Genomic DNA, 21,528 nt, shown 5'->3' on the forward strand with positions numbered 1-21,528 from the left:
AAGTAAGCTATATCTCGTTTGGTCAGCAACTGTTTCCCTGACTAGCTGAGGCACCCTTTTAAGAGTAATCATCGGGGGTTTACGACAATGCATGAAGGGATGAAAGCATGCTCTGTTTTAAGCATCAGACGTCAGCTAGACATCTGAACAGAAAGAATGTCCCAACACTAGTGTTTGTAGGTCTCTTAAAGAGGGGGATTATTGACACACTGACCATGGCCATATTTAGAGCAGCCTGCTAGCGGGAGAATACTGACTTCACAGAGGGGAGCGGCAAGAAATAAAATTACAGGCACAATTACATTGACTTTGTATTCAAACAACAGTAGAGAAAGAACAATAAAAATACATTTAATCCTGAGCTGCCACAGGGGTTGGAAACAAAACAAGCTCACAGCTGCGCAGTGGAGCTGTTCTCATTTTCACGGTTATCTCGTGGAGCTATACTGTTATCGTGCTGAGGCATTTGGAAGACATCGTAATCAGTAGTAATGCAACACCAATGGAGAAGGCTGGCATGCCAAAGTGTGCAGGAAGCACCGCTCTGGCAATGCCATGCCTAGCCTGTGACAAATCACACAACTGGATTATTTATTGATTCTCCTTTTTCAAGAATGATCTGAGGGAGAATCAACTTGACATGTTTATTTGAAGCTCATGCAAGATGTTTTTTACATGGAGGATTACATTGCGCTACTGAAGTTAACAGAATTTCACAGAGCTTTAGGGTGGACCCGGGCCCTCTGTACACAACATAATTCTGTCTATTAAATCTGACAGAACCTAGCAAATGAAGGCCTCTAGTGGCCATTTTGGTAAAAGGCTATTGCTTGCTATAGCTCATTGATTTGCAGATGGAGAGTGCCCTTAAATCAAATTTTAATATGAGTATATACCTTCTCATGTCCTCTAATAAATGATATATTATTCTGATATTATCTTTTTTTGGATGGGTATCATCCAATATAAAAAAACATAGAATGAAAGGCTGAACTTCACACTTTTTTTCTCTGCTAACAGTGAATGGTGGTCAACTACAGATGTTTTTCTGAAACACTGAGGCCAGCAATGTCTTAGAACCTCTGTTCTGTGAGAGAGAGAGAAAGACAGAGAAAAGGTTGTTTTTGATACAGTAAAATAGGAGCACATCTATAATGATAAATGTTAATGTTATTAAATGATAAAACCTAGTGTTTTTATTCTTAGTTAATATTTTAACAGACCATTTAATGGAAGAGGAAGTGAAAAGAGTTTGGACTATTGTTCTTGTCCAGGATCACCTCTCTTTGGTTATTAGGGATTAGGTATTAGTACTGAGTGCATGATGTTTAGCCAAAATGTTCATTCATTTTTATTATTATGCACACTGTTTTACTAGCAACGGACAGAGGAGATTCAGCATGAATCTCACGGACATATTTGGTAAATGAATTCTATTTTTCTTCTTATCACTCTTCTACATGAATTTCATCCAGTTTAGTTTGCTAAAGCAGTGGAATCAAAGAAGCTTAGGCTTTCTTAAACCAGGAAATATTAATAAAGCACACTAAAGAATATTGTGCATTTGTAATCAAAACAAATATTTGTAGGTTATTTGTATTGACCAAATCTTTGCATAAAATGAAAAGGAGGAATATGCAGAATAATTTGGCTTATGAAGATATGAGTGTTACCTTCACGATTTCATAAGATATTGCAAAGAATAAGGAACTTGGGTCGGATGTGCCTAGACAAGACTGTGAGTGAGTAGAAGTTCTGTTCATTTTTCTTATTGCACTTGCAAAAATGATGCTTAGACCAAATTTCTGTAAAACATGAAACAAAAGAAATAAATAATAAGTACTTTTTTTTTTCTCTTAACCTTGCATTGTGTACTGTGGTGTTGGAATTAATTAAATGTATATATCAGAACTCCCAGAAATTTTATTTCTTCAGTATATCTAGGACAATGGTTTGCTTTGTTATCATTTGATTTACTGGAGAAGCAGCACAATAAAATTAAATTTATTGGGACATTTTTGCAGGAAACATCTTTTGTCAAGCACTCACAAGTCAGAAAATGCTGAAATTATATTTGCTATTGCTGACCTGTTGATTTGCACCGTAACACAGTTCTTGACTGCATAAGTCTATAGTCATATACTTTGATCCTGGACATCTGAGTTCCCAGGGGCCTTACTATTGTTCAGTGTAGGGGAGAGATCATGCATATTTAACAAACAGCCTTTTAGTATTTTGTTTTGGCCTTCTTCAGCATACCAAAACTTTATTTGTCTAAGAGCCCTTTCAGGAGAGCTGTTGATATTATTTCCATTGTAAAGAGAAAGAATAGAGGTACAGAGACATTAAGACCAAAAGTATCCATCAATTTGAAGTGCTTGTTATGATCTGTTCAGGATTCCCTTTTTCAAAGTACTTGGCATTATGCAGCACTTCAGCTGGTCAGTGCTCAGCTCCTGTGAGCATCAGCCATTGCTGAAGTTGCCCATCACTTTTACAGTTCAGAGCACAGGTTATCACACAAATGATTTAATTATGATTTAAATGACTTCTCTCAGGAACTTTCTTGCAAAGATAGTGTTTTCCTGGTATTAGCATTCCAACATGAAACTTTTCATTCTCATTTAACAGTTCTATTTCTCAGACATTATACGTGTTCAGATTTCTGCAAAAAAAATGAGATAAATAGCAGTCTGAACATCCCAGTGCACTTCCCAGTCTATGTACCAAATCAGGCAAAGGGTCAGTTGGAAAACTCAGTGCGCTGAATTAAAGCTGAGTGATTGAATGTCCAGCTTCTGAATGTTTTTTTTGGTTTTTTTTTTTGCTTTTTGAATAACCTTTTGAATAACTTTTTAACACACTAATTAGGATTTAATTTTTGAAATTTTCCCTAAAAAAAAATAAAGAAAAATCCAAAACTATGCTACTCACATGCTTCTCACATGGCTTCCTGTACAATTCTTAATAAGAAAAAATGCCTAATATTGATATTACCTTTCCTGGAATACTGCAGTTGAAACTGTGACACCATTATGAATAGCTTAGGAGGAGATGTTGTGCTAGTGAGGTGTGAGCTGACTCAGATAAGTGGTGGCACAGTGAACTTCCTGTTGATACAGAAGCAATGAGAGTGGAGCGTGAGCTATATGTATACAGCGTACGTAGATGTTATAATGGCTACACTGACAGCTGTTTAGGGTCAATCCTCCCAAGTGCTTTGCCACATGCTAACAGAAAACCCGGACTTGCTGAAATCCGGTATGCAGGGAATAGACTATCTATTACACTTACAGGCCATGAAAACTCATCATTCAGTCAACAAAATGACATAAATATTTGTTCCCTTCAGTATCTGGACTAAGATTAGAGAAAATTAAAGAACAGAGAGCCTATTTTATAGGAGCAGGATTCATTTCATTATTTCAGATACTTGGTGTACAAGTTTCTGGCTTTGAGTGGGACTGAGTTCACTCATCAGCAGCTAGATTTTAGACAGGACTTTCCAATCTTTTCTAATCCAGGTGATCTATTTTCTAGGTTTCAGAAGAGGGAACGCTTCTAAGTGCTCATGTCCTTTTTCTCTTTCCAAGCAATAAAATATTTCAAGCAACAGTATAGGAAATTTTGTTCTGCTTTGCACAAGTTTCTACACTTTGGCCGTGACGGCCCCATCATTGAAAGGATGTGATCATCTGATGGGTGCTATTCACCCCTGAGCAGGGCAAAAACCATAGTTTAAATTCTACTTCCCCTTTGGTGAGGGCAGGGCAAACTGCAGGAAGGCAAAGTGAGTGTTGTACAACCTTGTCCTCAGGAGTGCGATATGGCCTGTCCCCAGTATGTGGCTATTTCAGTCACAGAGCCTGAGGACAGCTTGTCAGACAGATGCTTTGGCTTGTTTTGAACTGCAGTCCCACACTGCAGGAACAGGTCCAATTGCCATAGAGCGTGGTTAAAAACAATGTAACTACAGTACATGTCTGGGATTTCCCGTCCTCTTCTTTTGCTTGTCTATCATCTTCAGTGCTCACTCTCTCCTTTTCCTACCTCTTCTGCACCCCTCATTCCTCAGCCAGTCTCTCCTTGACACTTTGCCTTACGTGGGCATCAGTGCCCCATCCCTTGAACTCTCCTCCCTTGCCCTACCCACCCCAGTGATCTTGCATGCCTCCTTCCTGCTGGGCTGCCTTCACCATCCCTGGTCCCTGGCCCCTTGTGTCCCCAGCCTGGCCCTCCTTGCATGCCTCGTGCTGTCCTCACCCGCCTCTGCAGCATGTTCCCTCCTGCCTTCTCCTCGCTGCACGTCCCCTGCATGCTCCCTGTCCGACACCCCTGCACTATCCCTCCTCCCCGCTCACGCAGTGGCCCTGGGCTTCTCTCCTTCCTCCCCGCTGTGTGTCCCCTCCAGGCTTGGCCACAGTACAGGGCACAGCCTTTGAGTGCCTGGTCCTCGCCCTCTTGGACGTTCCCATACTCCGGTCTCCCCCATGCTCCCCCCTTAGTGTCCTTGGTGTCCTTTCTCCGCCACGCCATGTGTTTTGCTCTCCCTCATTTTCTTCCTCATGATCTCTGAGCTCTCCTCATCCCCTCACTACTCACGCTATGATTTTCTCCTTCCGCCCCATTATATGTTTACACACACACACACACACACACACACACACACATATAGCCATTTCTGTATGCTGCTTCTACAGGCCTAGGTTGAACACAGAGTCCAAACTGCCCTGAAGAGACAAAGGGTCAGTAATCTTGCATGACTTCTAAATAGGACCATGAGGCAGACTGATGGGACAAGCTGTAGCTCTTCCTCCCTAGAGGCTGGCATAACTTGAAAATTGTGTACACAGTACTGTTCTTGAAAAAGATGCGTCATCACCTACATTTAACAGTGGTATCAGCAGAGCAAACAGGATAAAGCATGCGCTGAAGGCATTTGAAGGAATAATTTTTCAGCTGCTTTCCTCTATGCCAGATGATTCCATTGTCGAGACCATCTCTCCTGCTGATGTCGTAAATGTGGAGTCACGAGGGAGGAAAAGATAATTCCGTTCATCTTTGCTGGGGAAAGAAAAAGTGAGATAAATTTAAAGATGAATTTGAACCAAAACCAGTTTTTGCTTGGGAATTAGATTCATCATCCTAACTCAAAGACAGATTTTTTCATACAATTCCCAGCAGCACACCCTCCAAGCTGGACACCCCAGGCTGTTGGGAAGGCAGATTCCAGATCCAGAATGTAGCTTAACAATTCGGCCGCATCACAAACAATGATCAGCTTTCACTGAAAAACATGTGCACATGGGCTGCCTTATTGTTCAGATTAGTTTTGAAAACAGCAATTCCAACAGCTGCTGGGAAGGTAAGCAGAAGTTTAGAGAAAGCTATATAGAAACAAGCCATGGGGCAACCACTAATTTAATGTATTTTGATGGTGAGAGTATTTAGGCTGACTTGCTTATCAAGAAGACAAAAGAGTCATGAATAGTAAAAAAGTGAATGAATTTTGATGCTGCTGCTGACAGGAAGTGGGTAAGGATACATCTTGGAAGGTTGGTCAAGAGGAGAACCTGGCCACAGGGAAGCATAGGAAAAAAAAATCTGCTGGGTGCAAATAGGAAGATTTCATGACTCGCAGACTCTTCAACCTTTGATTAAAAAAAGGAAAACTCACTGTCCATGTTGTGCAGTCACCCAGCATCCTTTGTTCACTGATCCTGATGGTTTATTTCATTATTCAGCAACACATGCAGTTGGGTGCAAAGGGTGCAACAGGTTTTATTGCCCCTTTTGCCTGTCTGAATCATATGAAAATAGGGAACACAAGGGGAACAAACAAATTTTACTGAGTAAAGGTCATCCCATTCCCAGTCTTCTTTCCTTTTTACACAGCCAACACTTTTTGATCATGTTGTATCAGTACATTGTCATGTTCTGTAATAACAGTGTGAGATGAGCCTGCTTATCTTTCACAGCACAAACCATTCCTGCCTGGGATTTGCTCAGAGCAAGTGCTTTGCCCCATATCTGCTGACTATCCTCATGCCTGTTGACTTTCCTCAATGCCTGTTTCTACCACACAGAAAAAGATAAACTGCATTGCACACAATGACAGTCTTAATATTCTTGCTTTTGTATAGCTGCTTTTATCCCTCAGGAAGAATCTCAGTGTGCTTTACAAACATTGACAACAGATTTACAAACTATATATAGAAATCATTTCACTCGCTACTGATGTACAGACACTAGGGCGAACACAGCAGCTGTTTGGAATTACATAGCAATATTGCTCAACAGTTTCGGAGAGGAAGTAGAGGCCACTGTATTGCAGAGAAAGTATCAGAGGAACTATTGCATGTACACATAATGCAGTTATTAGATGTGCAGTTTGAATGATACACTATTGAGACATCTGTAAGTAACCTATTCTTTCCCAAAACATAAAATAAAATAGCTAATATCTGCCAGTATAAGCCTTACATTATTCTTGGTGGCATTTGCAACTATACAATAATTTCTATGTTCAAGTGAGAGCCCATAATTTATACTTATAAGTAATTATAAGAAGTGCATGGACTTAATCTTTTGTTGAATGCCTTAGTCCCAGACAGTTCTCCTGTGTAGCTTAGCACAACCTACAGTTTGCCCTTCAGATAAAAAGATGCTCTATTTCTTTATGTCCAGAGAGCAATACAGTTACTTATTTCTGTTTAGCATTTCCTTTTTTGTCAAGTTATTTTTAACAGTGTGTTTTTATTTTTAAAATAGATTTTAAATGTAAGATCTCCACAATATAAATAAATGATGAAAATCTTGGAGAATTAAAAACAAGAAGATGTAGTAGGTAAGGTAAATTCTCTACTGTACTGTCTTCATTCTGTAAATAGCCCATATTAATGACAATGGTAGTACCCAGAACTATCTAGCACATGCAGAATACGCAGTCAAAAAGTTTTGCCCTAAGACTGGATCAAATGTAGAGATTGCTACTGAAAATGTGAATTTTAAAAATAAATTGTAAACACTTTGTACATGTCACCAGAGCTACACTGTTGTATATCAGCCTTGTGACTACTAGCAATTTAGTAATTTGTTTTTACAGATTTTCAGGAGAACCATGAAAAACAGATTCCTCAGGAAATATTCCCCCAATCTAAGTACATCTTTCACTGGTGTGAGTGACACTTAAGGGAGCATTTCAGAAAGCAAATGCTTCCCATCATAATATATACCTATATATATATTTATACAGCACTTCAGTGCACTTAACCATGTACTTCTTTCTGATTAATCCTGCGTTTGTCCTGGTAAAGAATCAGAATAGATTTCTTTGAAGTTTCTTCCATGCATTTGGAGGCAGGGGATTTATTTTTGAATCAAGGTCATTATCTCTAGGGAACAGAAAAAGAGTCTGAAGGATAGACACCTTGGATGGTAAGGTTCCAGTTTTAATTACTGTAATCTAAACAAACAAATTACAGTGGAAAGGTCAGGGAGAGAAGCAGCCCAGTATAGAGACATTAAGGTTGAAATTCACTGTGGCTGGTTTTGCTTTTCCTGATACCTTTTTCTTGAGCAGAGACCTATCATTTCCAAGGCTCACGGAGAAAAAAATAGGCAGGGGAGGCTTTAAAGGGACTGACTTAGCAGACAGACTAGAGCTGTGGCAGAGTACACCAGGGAGACAATACTGGCTACACCGAATAAGACATACAGATGAGGGCAAGAAACTGTTTGCTGATTAGGTGCATAGTGAAGGGACTGATGGATAAGCAAAAAGAGAAGAGAGTTCTTCTACAGAGAAAAACACTCATGAATTTATGTTGCTTTTCACTATGCAAACTATAGCTAAACAGCTGGGTATTTTAGAGATTTCTTTCTGTCCCAAATAACCGTCAGAAAAATCCCTTTGCCTACCCCAAAGCAGACCCAAAAGATCACTGTGTTGTGACGCTGTCTCTCTGTGCATGACTCCCCTCCCGTCAGGAATAATCTGAGAAAGAGCAGCTCAGGCATGAAGAGCCCAAGCCGGAACACTGACTCCTGCAGCAAAATTTCCCCCATTGATAGCACAGGACAAGGATCTGCCACACCAGCTTCCAAGATTAGATGATAGCCAGTGCATGGAAATTGTGTGGAGGGCACACACAACGTTATGGGCCTGACAGGGAATAGCTGATCATACACAGAACTTATTGCCATGGTTTGGTCCTTGACTGAGCTCCGAAAAGACTTAAAGCTACAAAGTCTCTCTCTCTGGTGCTGCAAAGGTTGATGTAACCACAGTCCAGTGTCTGGCTCCTTGGAGAGCTCATCAGTCTGGTGCCGCTGTTTGTGTCAGATTTTATGAGAAACAGAGACTGAATTATACCCCTGCTTTCAAACATTGTCTCCAACCTGATAGAAGTTCTTACCCCTGGGCATGCCTGAATCAATGCCAGGGCATTTAATTACTTCTGACCGACATTGCTAATGGTGGACATGCCATGGAATTGGGTTGCGATGGAACACCCAGTGAGTCACACCCAGATAGCTGAGAAAACAAAATCCCTAGATCGCAAGGGTTCAGTTAGAGTCCAAGTAAGGAAAAAAGTAGTAGTTTTCCCTCACACTTTCTTCTTACAGCTGTGACTGCTGTCTTTTCCTCTTTTTCACAAAACAGCCAGTCCTAGACCACTTACTTTTCCTGCTCCCACCAAGGCATACTCAACTCCATAAAGGTAAAACTTAATGGTCTTGCTGCAAAACATGGGATTCAAAAGACCTGTGTTCAGTTCCTAGCTGTGTCATCAGCATGACATGAGGTAAACAGTTTCTTTTCTGTATTTCTCTATCTTTCCTTATGTACCCTTTAAAACTAAGTTTTGTCCCTCCCTCTTCCTTTGCAGTTCAGAGATGTCTTAGAAGCATTCCAGATGCTTTCTCATGTCATGATATTTTCTTTAACACCTAGGGGGAAAAAAAAAAGGTCTTCAGTAAATAAACATTTTCAATGTTGAGGGAAAAAAAAGCTTTAAAACAGGATTAGGGCACTTTCTATAATAGGCTACAAAACAACAAAAAGGGTCCCAGCTGTATTGGTTAAAAGATGAATCCAATATCATGACTTTTTAACTTACCTCATGATATTTCAAGGACTAGTCCATGATATTTTTAACATTTGTGGTAATACGCTGCCTAGAGCTGTATGTTTTGATGCCAGAGGTGATTTCACTATTGCCTGAGGCGTGTATAGAGTCCTAAATATAAACCTCAGCCCATGAACTAAAATTACTAATGGAATTTGGCTCTAGCCACAGAAAGGGTTTAAAATCATCTGTTTAAAGTCTTATTTGATCATGCTTCCTTTGCTTGTTGCAGTATACTGCATTAGATATGCGAGTATTCAGATTCTTGTATTATGGTCACTGTATTCATCAAATACTTCTTTTTCATCCTGGACAAAATTTCTGACAAGAAACAGAGGACAAGTCTGGGAAATCCAGATGACTAGTAATCCTACTGAGGCCAGAAGGAACAATTAAGTCATCTGTTTGACCCTCTACATGTCACAGACCAGTAATTTTTATTCTTTCCATTTGGTCCTTTAAATCTGTTGTGACCAAGGACAGATCCACAAAGGGACTGATGTAACTGCCTTTGGAACTGGAATTTACATCTCTAACCAAGTTATTTGGGACAATTTTATGCAACAAATAAACAAAAAATAAGAAGAAATTCTGAAGAATGGGGGAAAAAAACCCAGCCCACTGAGCAGGGCAGAAGGATGCTTGAGCTGATCTTTTGTTTGTTTGCTTGTTTGCTTGTGTGTGTGTGTGTGTGTGTGTGTGTGTGTGAGAGAGAGAGAGAGAGGGAGAGAGATAACCAGGACTAAGTGTTTTGCTACACTCTGACTTAGGCACTATATAATGCTGACATCCACCATCTGAAATCATTTTTGAATTTAGGGGTTTTGGACTTTTTTTTCCCCCCCTAACATAAAAGGGATGGTAGAATTGCAAAAGGCGGAAGTGCAGTCCATTTTTAATAGAGTAGTTTAAAGATTATTTAAGCAGATGTATTTTCCTCTAGGCATGTACAGAAATATACTGCCAAGTGCATCACAGCATGGCTAAGAGTGTTGTTTAGTCAGGTTTGGAAGCAATCTGACAAAACTCTGTAGGAACCATAATTAAAGTTATGACATTATTTCTCAACTAATCAAGCAACAACATGCTGCTTGATTTTCCTTCTTTTTTTTTTTTGTCCATCAAAATCCACTTTTTCTTTAAAAAAGCCTACATAAAGTCTCTCAGTCTTTGCCAAGAATTATACCATGCTGCCCTGCATGCACAGAAGCTGTACCTGGGAACATACACTCCGCAAAAATAACAAAAAGGAATCTTTGAATTTTTGGGGAGAATTTTATAACAAGATTCTGATTTTCAAAATACAAAATGTGTTATATTTCAGGCCAATTACATGACAGAGAAGTGCAGTTAGTTAGTGGTTTAATTTTCTTTGCCAAACTAAATTACACATTTCTTTTCCAAATAATCTGATGCCAAAAACTGAGAGCAGCAATCATGTTTATCATCTTCATTAAGGAGTCCATCAGGAAAATTCTTCTTGGAATAATCATTAAACACAACTTTTACCCTTTATTTACCTAAATTCCCATTTAGTGTTCTACACAATTATTATAGTCTCTGTATTCTGATTTTAGCCTGTATTTGGATAATACAATGTTGAGTTAAAACATAAAGTTGAGCTTTAACATGCTAGCTTTCTGAAAAAAAATTGTTCCCATAAAAGACATATTTGCAATAAATATCAGGGTGTTCTGAACCATAAAACAAACTAAACAATTCTTCAACTAGTCAAAAATAGTAAAGAAATGAGTCAACATACAGATTGTACACAGTTATTTTTTAAAAACTAATCTAAATGTATCCCTTCTCCATACAGATCATATTCTTTATATAGGATATAGTTCTTGAGAACTGGTGGAAGTGGAAACTTCTTCATGGATGACAGTTTCTGGAGTCTCCTTAATCCCATGAGTTTACGTATTTTCAGACGACATAGATGCTTCAATGGGCGAGGATTATCTAAAAAAATAGCAAGAGAGAAACAGTGGGAAAAACAACGCCATCAACAATGATGGTACCCCAATTCACAGTCTCAAAACATGCTCTAATAAAATTAACATCAAAATCTATTACCTTGGAGTGCTATTAATTTGTCATTTCTGAATAAAATACCATTCTTTTTACCTCCAAAATGTGATGTTACGTGCTGTTGATATTTCATAACCAACCTTCTTCTTTCAGCTATCTGCCTAACATTATTGTCCACTTTTGGAAATATGCACACAGTACTGCATCTCCGAAGTATCTGAATAACCAGCCAGGACCTTATTTAGCATAATAAATGATGAGTGGTGAATGATCTCTCCTTTCTCTAGGTGCACATCTTAAAAAAAATGTATGCTGAGGCCAGCCATGCAAACTACCTGGCACCTTTGATTTCTGCTGTATCAATAAGGCACCAGGACCAGACCTTATCATGCCTGGGACTGTTGAGTCTTCTAAATAAACACCTCATATGAGAATTTACATCACTGTAAGAGCTCAGTTTAATTTAGCTTTCCTGAACAGAACAATGCATTTCAACATACTTGAAGTATCAATACTTAAGACAACCAAATTATTTTGATGTTCCTGTGACAATAACCAGAATGATTTCCTCTGCATGCTGGTATAATCTACCAAAGCAAAATTAAATACAGGGTATCAGCTTTAATTCTAAATATTTTGCTCTTGAACAGCTGACGTTAAACCAAATTCTATTTAAAAATTAAAAAATAAAAAGTTAATAAAATTAATGATGCAAAAATAACTGTTTATATGTTTCCCCAACAGAACAATGTATAAGAAAAAATAAGGAAAAGACAGATAAGAATAAAAAGGTTGTTTTATTTTAGACATGTTAGATGACCCTCCAAAGAATTTTATCAATAAATATGCAAGTTTAATAAACTTCAAAACTTGTATTAAAATTCATTATCTAAATTTCAAAGTCAAAATTACAGTTTATCATCTGGATATTTATAGTATCTTCCAGTGAATTTAACTGTTCATTATGCAAAGCCTACTGCAGTCTTGCTTATACCACGATATATAAACATTTTCACGTACCAAAAGAAATTGTCAGATGATTTTCTAAGGACAATTAGAAATTCATTCTTTGCATGAATTGAATTTTGGAGATCTAAAAGCATGTTTTCAATATATTATTGCAACAGCTATAAAATAATTTATTTAAAATAATAAAAAAAATTGTATTCTATATTACTAATGAATTATCTAAATTTACTATCCTTCAAAATGTGGGACTAAGTTATCCCACATACACATGCAATCACATGTTCTGAGTTAACAGGCGAACATGTCAAATTTTGTGAATCTGATTTATGAGGTTAAATGAGAGGCCTATTAAAATCAAAGGAAGTTTCACTATTGGCTTTGGTGCTTCTCAGTGTATTTTTCCCAGGCTCATTTTTTAGATGGGAAAGGTTTCATTTCACCACTGAGTTGGAAAGGAAATCAAACCTCCTAAATCTCAAAGTTTTCTTCTGAGATGCTGGCAGATCTTGAAAGATCTACTGGACCCAGGAAAAACTATATACAGCTAACAAGCGAGATTCAGCTAAGCTAACTTGTGGTATCCACGATATAAATGTCCATTAAACTGAATTAGATGTCCACACTCCCCTTGTAGCAATGAAGAGAAATAATCATCTCAATTCATCTCATCCTAATATATATATCTACAGTAGACGAGTTACTTTCTAGAAGTTATTCTCCACACAGCTAGCTCAGATGTAGACATCCATACCGCAGATTTTTAAAGTTAAGGGAGGTGAAGCCTATCTTTGATGTCATCAAAGGTGGAAGGCCCAGGATAATTTGTAGAGTTTTAAAAACAAAAGCATACATAGGAAATATTATTCAACTAGTGTACTGAAAATAACAACCTAAACGTATATCATGAAAATCAGAGTTCAGAAATGATGGTACGATTGTGATGTTGCACTCATTGTCACCACCTATAATCCCGAATATTCTGAGATGTAAAACTTGCTCTTATGATACTTCTCAAACAAGTAGTAGAGCTGAAGGATCAAGGGAACAAAAAGAAAGACAAACATGCAAGCAATATTCCTCATTAAAAAAATGTCCTGACTTCCACAGCTGTACAATGGCTGGTGTCTTAAAAATGCATGGGTCAATAAGTAGTTTGAGAAGTACCTCAACAGTGCCAGCTAACTAAAGGGGCTTCCCACAGGACAATGACGTTCTCTGTGAGAGTAATTCTCACCAGGTGTATGTCTGCTATATTCCAGTGAAGTTAGCTAATGTATGACCACTGGCAATAGGCAAAGATCTATCTCAAACTGAGAAATGGATGAAGGACAAAACCTGTTTCTTAGCTAGTACACGGGGATTGTAAAATATTTTGGATGAATATGGCCTGGCATAGGCAGTTAAAGTCTCTAATAAATCATAAAGTCATTAACTGGAAGTTAGATATTTACCCAGTATCTGACGTATCTCTGGCCATTCCTTCTGTGTTTCTAGGACAAACTTAATTTTTGTGCATAGAGGAACATAATCCATATAATCTATGAAAATACGAACCACTTTTCCTGCTAAATGTTTCAACCAAGGAACAGCAATAAAGTCACAGAACTGAAAGGAAAAACACATCAAATAATAATTTCAAAACCTGTGCAAAAGAATGCCAAAATAAAAAATTTAAAATCAATTATAGAAGATAATTAAAATAAAGTATTAGAAATAATTTTAACAGTCATAAACTAATACCTAGGTAGGTTACTTCAAAAGTCATTTGCTTCCATGCATAACTTCTGTGATCCCTTAATCTGTCTGGACAGGTTTGAAGGCCAATATCTGTGATAACATTGCTATAATTTCCTGCACCATTCTGTTTGACAGTGATTTCTCTTTGGAAATACATCTATTCCATTTGTTGGGACAGAAACAGAAATTCCGATTTCTTGCCCTGTGGCTTCTTAAAGCTTTCTTCCTAAATCTCTAATATACAAGCCCAAAACTGAAGTCACTCCTCACTCATAATTTTCTCCATCTCAGAGTGAAGAAAGGCTCTTTTATTTTTTAAGGTCCTTTAAAAAGGGATTTTGCCAGTAACTTAATCTTAATTCTGCACAATAATCTGGAAATTTTAAAACTGGCTAATGAAAAAAAAAAGTGAAGAGAAGGAAGTAAGGTATGTATTTACTGGATTATCCTTAATTACAGAAGAAGTCCATCCTGGGAGAATTTCTTCCTCTGGAGTTGACCACACAAAGGAATTTCCAAAGATATCTTGATGCATGCAGTCAAAACACATCTCCACATTGTATCCATGATTGAGCAAGAGCCTTAACATCACCTCATCATTCAAGGCATACTGAATGGCACTGGGGAAATGGGTATCATTGACCAGCATAAAGTAGCAGTTGACATTTGCTCCATAGGATAGGAGCAGCCTTACTATTTCATGATTACCAGCTCTCACTGCCACAAGGAGACAGTTTAAAGGATCCTTGTTCGGATTAGCACCTGCTTTGAGTAATATTTCGGTGCAGAGAATGTCATTGTTACAAACAGCAAAATAGAGTGCTGTTTTCCTTTCATCATCATAACTGTCTGAAATGTGTTCAGCCAACAGAGTATTGACATCAAAATCACTTTCAATGAGGAGTTCTAGACATTGCAAATTCTGGCCATCTGCTGCTGAGTGAAGAGGGCTTAACCCACTTTTCTGGACTGCAGTTTGGGATGTGACCGGAATGAGATATTTCAGGGCCCTAAAAAACAGTGAAGAGAATTAGTAAGGCATCACTCCCCTCCATGAAGAAAAAAGACCATCATCCAGCTGTTTGCTAACTTACTAGACACTTTGCACAAGACCATTCCAACACACAAACATCTGTTTAAGCAATGTCAAATGGGACCTTGTATTAATTTGTTTCAGTGGTTTTCACTTAGTCCTAGGCAGTAAGTTTTGCATTTTGTAGTGTATGCACTAAAATAACATTTAAAAGTTAATTCATATTAATGTAATACAGGCACTTCTGAAATATAAATGATCTGTACATTTGCATGTTTAACACAGTCTTCTTCAATTTGACCTTGAGCCACAGAGAATCTTAAATAAAATGTGAAGCCCAAACTCATACTCACAGGTAATGTCCCTCATAAGCTGCTTTGTGTATGGGAAGCAGTCCTGCCTTATTAGGCACATTGCCACTTCCTCCATACTCCAAAAGAAGTGCTATGCAGTCTGGATTACCTCCTCCAGCTGCATCAAATAGTATCGATGCACCGTCATCTGCTAAGGCCTGGACATCTCCACCTTGAAGAAGGATAGGGAGTTTATTGTTACATCCCAATTAATTTGCAGGTCATCACAAAAATTAGCCCAGATTACTTTCTTCCTCATTTTCAGAAGAAAAGAAGAAATATTTCTTGTGGCAAATTTTAACCTCAAAGGCAAAACACATCTTGTACAGATACAAATGCAAGTGTTGGAAAATGCTTACTTGAGTGAGGTCTGCTTTGAACTGAAGATTTTAACTGAGGTTTTTCAAAATTCAAAACACAATTCCAGTAATTAATACCAATACAATCCTATACACATTTGTAGGGAAGGAAGGGTAGGAAGAGAGTGAAAGGCAGGGAAGGGAAAGGAATGGAAGTAAGAGAAGAAAGGGGAGATATAGCAGTAACTGATTGAAATGGATCGATAGCAAAGCTGTCACCCCTCTCACATACATTATGGAAACGTGTAAACATCATTCCAGTCCATATTCACATATGCTTCCTTTCCTTCCAAGAATCCAAATCTGATTCATCACTGCTCTTCCTTTCCTTTTCTGTTATCACCCTAAAATACCTCAGCAACCAGACAATATGTACGCAGGTGTGTTTTTTTTTTTAACCTAACTACATACCTTTATGAATAAGATGCTCCAGCACATCGCAGTGACCGTGTTCAGCAGCAACACCTAATGGTGTTACTCCATATCCATCCTGGAGGTTCACATTTCCACCATTCTTCAGAAGAAGAGAAACGATATCTTTGCAACCCTGTTTTGCAGCTTCATGCATTGCTGACCAACGTTTCACACATGGCTGGTGGATATTACAGTTGTGTTTAACCAGAGTAGACACCATTTGAAAAGAGCGCCTTCTTATAGCTTGAAGACAATAAAAAAGGAAGAAAATAATACAATTAAATTTTTAGACATATTGTCTTGAAGGTTAGAAGATGATTTTAGTAAGTCTAGAAAAAGATTTCCAGTTCTAGAAATCTGGGAATCAAACTCTGGTAAGTAAATAGTGATATCTACTACACAGGAAATCAAGGTAAAACAACACAAGTTGTAAAATATGTTAGTTTGGAACATTGAGGGCAAAAGCAGCATCAGTTAGATTCTGAGAAAGCAGTAGTGACTTCTAGAAAGAAAAAACAACAATAAAAATAATACAATATTAGAACATAGTCCTTTACTTTTAATGATGGTACAAACATTACAATGCTCCCAGAAAATCACAGTTGTAACAGTCATCTGGTATCTCTAATCCTAGAGTGTACTCTGTGGCTGTTGTCAGCCAAAATACAATTGACATCCATCATATTTACAGGCCACATTCTGCCCTTTTGAGATTCCAAGTTTGAAATTTTCATGGATAACTACAACTGGAACTTATCTGCATAAAAGATCCAGAATAAGAGTCTAATTTCACTTCCAAACTGCCCTTTGGAATAGTGGATCTCTCCACTGACTGATGAGGGAGCTGAGAGAGATCAGCATCAAGGGTTAGTAAATTTAACTTTTGTGAACGTCCCATTATACAAGCCAAAGGTTTTTAAGAGGCAATGGTCTTCATAATTATCTATAATTGCTTTGAAGTAGAGTATTACTTAATGAACCTGAAAGCAGAAATTATCCCACTAGATACTTCTTCAGCATTTACCTTTGTTTGTACTGAAGAACCCTTTAAACCAGTTTTAGAATTAATTATTAATTATGATTTTAGAATCATAACTAACTTTGAATATCATCTATTAAGTGTTAACCACCTGATTCTCTGTTATGTTGAGTCTAAGACTGAAATACATGATACACACCAATATCTACTTGCACATCTCAGCCCGAAGTGATACAAAAACACAAAAGTATCATATAAACAATACATAGCTGACGACCTCATTTTCAGGAGTTTGTGTAGGGAAATATTTATGGAAATAAATTGTCATTAAAAGGGAAAACATCCTTTACATTAGTGCTAGTTGTTCTTTCCAGGATTCATTAAATAGCAAAGGCTGAAAATAGCGTAAAAGTTTCAGACTTAAAACAACTTTAAAGAGCTGAAACAACATAAAGCAAGATATTTCAAAGTAGGCCTCTAGAAATGCCTTAGGGCCTTAAAATTTCAATACATTAATTGTATTTGAATCAATCAAAGTCAAAAAACCCTCAGAGAACTGAGCATTTTAATATTGATAATTGTATTATATATCGTATTTTCTTACATAGTATAATGGTATTTTGTTATACAGTACTTGAGAATTGTAGTAATTTTACAGATTATCCTCAGAAAAATGAAGATATGAAGATATTTCCAGTTTCAACAGGAATTAAAACCTGATACAGCTAAATTACTCATATATGGTAAAGTATATTTAAATCTACCAACAGTATAAAATCTTCCAAAAGAATCACCTTTTTTGAGGTATTACTTAGCAATGTAGCTGAAGTTCATTTTCAGTACAAGAGGGAGGGAAATGAGCTGGGTGATTTTGAAATCATTCAATTAAAAAAAAACTCCAATAAAAACTACAGGCCTAAAAGATTAAGCAGCAGCTTATTCTTTGTACAATACTCGTACCTTAAGATGGTCAAATAGGACCCAGCTGCTAAAGGCCCTAGGTATCCGAAGATACAGAGAAGTTGTCTTGAAGAAAATAAATAGGTATCAGACTCTTAGGAGTATCTTTAAGAGCAAAGTTTCAGCTCGGTGACCACCTAGGGCATAACTAGCACTGAACTGAATGCTGGGCACATTTTAATAAGTGCAGGATATTAGTTTCACCTAAAAAGATGACCACCATTTAAAACATATAAGCCAACAGGAGTACTTAGGTGAGTAAAAATTACTCACAGTTAAAAGGATTTGCAAAAATGGGCCTAAATTCCCCTTGTTAGAGTCAGGTTTTGAGTCTGCAGAAATGGACATGCCAGTTTAGTTGAGGGGAAGCGCTACAAATCTTTTTGCTTAAACACAGGGAAAGGAGGCAATTACCAATAAGAAGTGGAGTTTCTCCTTTGTCATTTGTGGTATTTGGCCAAACACCCTTTTCCAGTAATGTTCTTACATTTTCCACAAAGCCAGCTTTTGCTGCCAAAGTTAACGGTGTTTCTCCATCACATGTTTTATATTCCCACATTGTTTTATAAGATGCTAGAGTTAATAAAGTGAAAAAAGATAAAATTAAAGCACAAGGCTGTTAGGATGTACATACACCAGAAATCCTTACGTGCTAAATCTTTATGAAAATTACTTGTAATTATGCTTAACTTAATCTACCTAGTACTGCCAGACTGAGTACTGAATAGTAATTTTCGCTCTACATATCTGTAGGTTTTTGAACAAAGCGTTAAAAAATGGCCCGAGTTCTTTGCTCATGTAAATTCATATGATCTCCTCAAAATAAAATTTGCCTGATAGTTAAACAACATAGCAAGATACATGGAAGAACGTGTTCATACTTTCTTTAGTAATCAGTTCCAACCTATTTCTGTGCATGCTTGCTTATTGTTGTTTCTTTGTTGCTCCCACTATCTTGGGTCTTGCGTGATATCTTTACCGTACTCACCATCCAAAATGATTTCAAGTATTTGCTGAATTGGCTGAGCTGCAGCCTCATGCAGTGGAAACCACCCTCTTTCATCAGCTTCATCCAAAGCATATTTCTTTTTCACAAGGTCTTGGAGCCCAAATACTTGACCTTAAAAAAATCCAATAGATAAATGAGATGCAGTTGAAAATAATAAGCTGAAAGCTCAGAGTTTTGCATAAGGACTATTTTATTTTAGGGGTTTTACCTTGCTTTATGGCTGTTACAATTTTCCTATTTTCCTCACTAGGTGGTATAAATCTATCAAAAAAAAAAAGCAGAAAATAGAAAATACAACCAAATAGTAGATGCATTATATGAAATCATTTATTCAATATTTGCCATTTGCTTCTCATCGGAGCCAGCTTTCCTTCAAATACATTAGTTGAAATCTTGATTAGCCTTGTTACCTCTTTAGTTATGTCTGTATTGTGGAACTTCAAAAGCATCCAAAGTTCCCAAGTTGGATGCAATTAATGCTGCAAGCTGACCTCAAGAGGAACCCCCGGTGTATTCTTCATGTTCCTTTCCCTCCTCCCCATTCTGCTCCCCTGATATAGCAGTTTCCAGAAGGAGCCGTGAAGTGCTCTGACAAATCTTCTAATTTGGAACAGAAGTGAACTAAAAAGTGTATTTGTCACACAGTACAGAAACAAGCCCTTCAGATTCAGAAACATTAAATGATAATTAAATGATAATTTGATGGCATCAGAATATCAATATTTATTAATGAAAGAGAGCTTGATGGCATCAATGTTATGATTTTCCCTGAAAATGAGTTGTCAATATTTTTAACAATATCATTTAAACCTGCATGTGATAGAAGTTGAATGCTGGTGCTTGCTAGTGCCTTGAGATATTTTGGTGATAAACACATCATAATAACCAGACCAGAAAAAAACAAAATAAAGCAGCAGTCAAATAATAGCATACCCAGTGGCTTTACTGAGAGCCTTCAGTAAAAAGAGAGATTCCAATCTAACAATAGGAGCCCCTCATGAGGACCTAAACTTCCTTGAGATCTCGCAGGAAATTAGTCAATTGAGACTTACAGTTCTATCTCTTCCTTTCAATTTTAGATAGAGCATTCTGCAAAAAATATTTATGGGAATACTGCCAAAGAACTTCTATTAAGACCATGTTTTGTTTCACAAATATACTTTTTAAAAGAATGCAAATGGCCTAAAAAACTAGGGAAAGTATTAGTTTAGTCAAGCGAATTTAATCTTCCTAAATTCTCTCTGTAAACCACAAAGAGACAGGTTGCACTAGAAGCCAGTTCAGAGCAGAAGCTCTCTTCAGCTTTCAGAATGTTGCCCATACAGCACAGATCTCTGAATAACTCCAGGTAAATAATTTATGCCACCCTAAATAGCTCAGTTGAGGCCAACATTCTCTAGTCAAAGGAACTAGTCTTAATCATATCATTAATGTCACGTATGAATCCTTGGTGGATCATTCCTGAGGGTTTTTTGTTATTTTAGTTTGGATTTTTGTTGTGTAAGTAGTTTGAGTGCACAGGGAACGGCTGGAACAAGCAGACAGATAACTAACAAATCAGATGTTCTTGTCTTTTAAGTTTGATCTTTTAGAAATGTATGAGAAAAAAAACCCTAACATTTTATTCTGTTTACTCTTTTTAATCATTGCTTCAGACAATGCTTCATTGAGAAAGACAGGTAATGGCCACACTAAGAATTCTTTTTAGGAAGATATAAAGCACTAAAACAATAGCAGTGTCTCAAAACACTCTAAAAATATGGCATAATCTCTTCACATGTGTATTGAATTCACAATACCTGTCATTATAGCTGGAAGATACTGGTGGCTTGGCTGCATTTGATTCTTGAATGCTAAGCTGTATGGCATACTCAGTGAGCAGATCTTCAACCAACTCTTCACTTTCATCCATCATTTATTATGGAAAGATGAGCTGTCTTGAAATACACACAAAATATACTTGCTAAGGATCATATGCTGCAGAAGGAATGTCTGAATATTTCTTATAATAAAATCAGGTGTTTCTATCAAATTGTTTTAATTTAATAATATTTTGGTGAGTTTATTACTATTTAAAAATGATAGAAAAAGAAACAACCCTGGAAACATTTGAATTGGGAGTGCTGGACATGCCATTTGCAAAAGCTCTTTTTATTACTCGCGCATTACATTCATCACCTACAAACAAATATTAGACAATTTGTGAACCATAAAACAAGACTCTTCCTCTTAAGAAAGCTAAGGTCATCAAATCAGTGGATGTATGATTTCCACAAAAGTATGAATAATGAACAGTAAACAAAGTTATAACCTTATGAATGATTCCTAATCTAAAATAGGCATTCACAAGTAATTCGTGAACAAACCAAAATACATACACAATTAAAATTTGTAGTAAAAAAAAAGAAAAAATTGAGAATTATTTACAGAAAAGGTCAGCTATTCAGAATCAAATATGATCAGTTATAAGGATGATCACACATCATACTTATTCAGGATTACACAAAAATCAAATTAATTCATAGAAGCTATGAACTAACTTGACCCTTTTTT

At 37.1% G+C, this 21,528-nt stretch overlaps 1 protein-coding gene across 1 annotated transcript; it reads right to left on the reverse strand.

Annotated features, from left to right (window-relative positions):
• Positions 1–10,920: 10,920 nt before the first annotated feature.
• Positions 10,921–20,890, reverse strand: ASB15 (ankyrin repeat and SOCS box containing 15). Its single transcript, XM_026054744.1, has 9 exons — positions 20,775–20,890; positions 19,184–19,236; positions 18,955–19,086; positions 18,381–18,539; positions 16,025–16,270; positions 15,255–15,426; positions 14,308–14,878; positions 13,583–13,736; positions 10,921–11,093 (listed from the first exon to the last, which is right to left on the reverse strand). The coding sequence occupies exons 1-9, from the start codon at positions 20,888–20,890 to the stop codon at positions 10,921–10,923; spliced, it is 1,776 nt and encodes a 591-aa protein (XP_025910529.1).
• Between the last annotated feature and the right edge of the window lie 638 nt (positions 20,891–21,528).

The sequence above is a fragment of the Apteryx rowi genome, unplaced genomic scaffold (assembly GCF_003343035.1).
Source record: "Apteryx rowi isolate R43461 unplaced genomic scaffold, aptRow1 scaffold_965, whole genome shotgun sequence".
Classification (NCBI taxonomy): domain Eukaryota; kingdom Metazoa; phylum Chordata; class Aves; order Apterygiformes; family Apterygidae; genus Apteryx; species Apteryx rowi.

Bases quoted from the DNA above. Each gene is read 5' to 3' on its own strand.
- ASB15 (XM_026054744.1), bottom strand. From the start codon at position 20,890: ATGATGGATGAAAGTGAAGAGTTGGTTGAAGATCTGCTCACTGAGTAT. The intron at 15,427-16,024 runs GTATGTAGTTAG...TCCTTCTTCAAG, and splicing joins GGAGCATCTTATTCATAAAG to GTGGAGATGTCCAGGCCTTA. The intron at 13,737-14,307 runs GTAAATACATAC...TTTTCCTTTCAG, and splicing joins CTGTAATTAAGGATAATCCA to TTCTGTGACTTTATTGCTGT.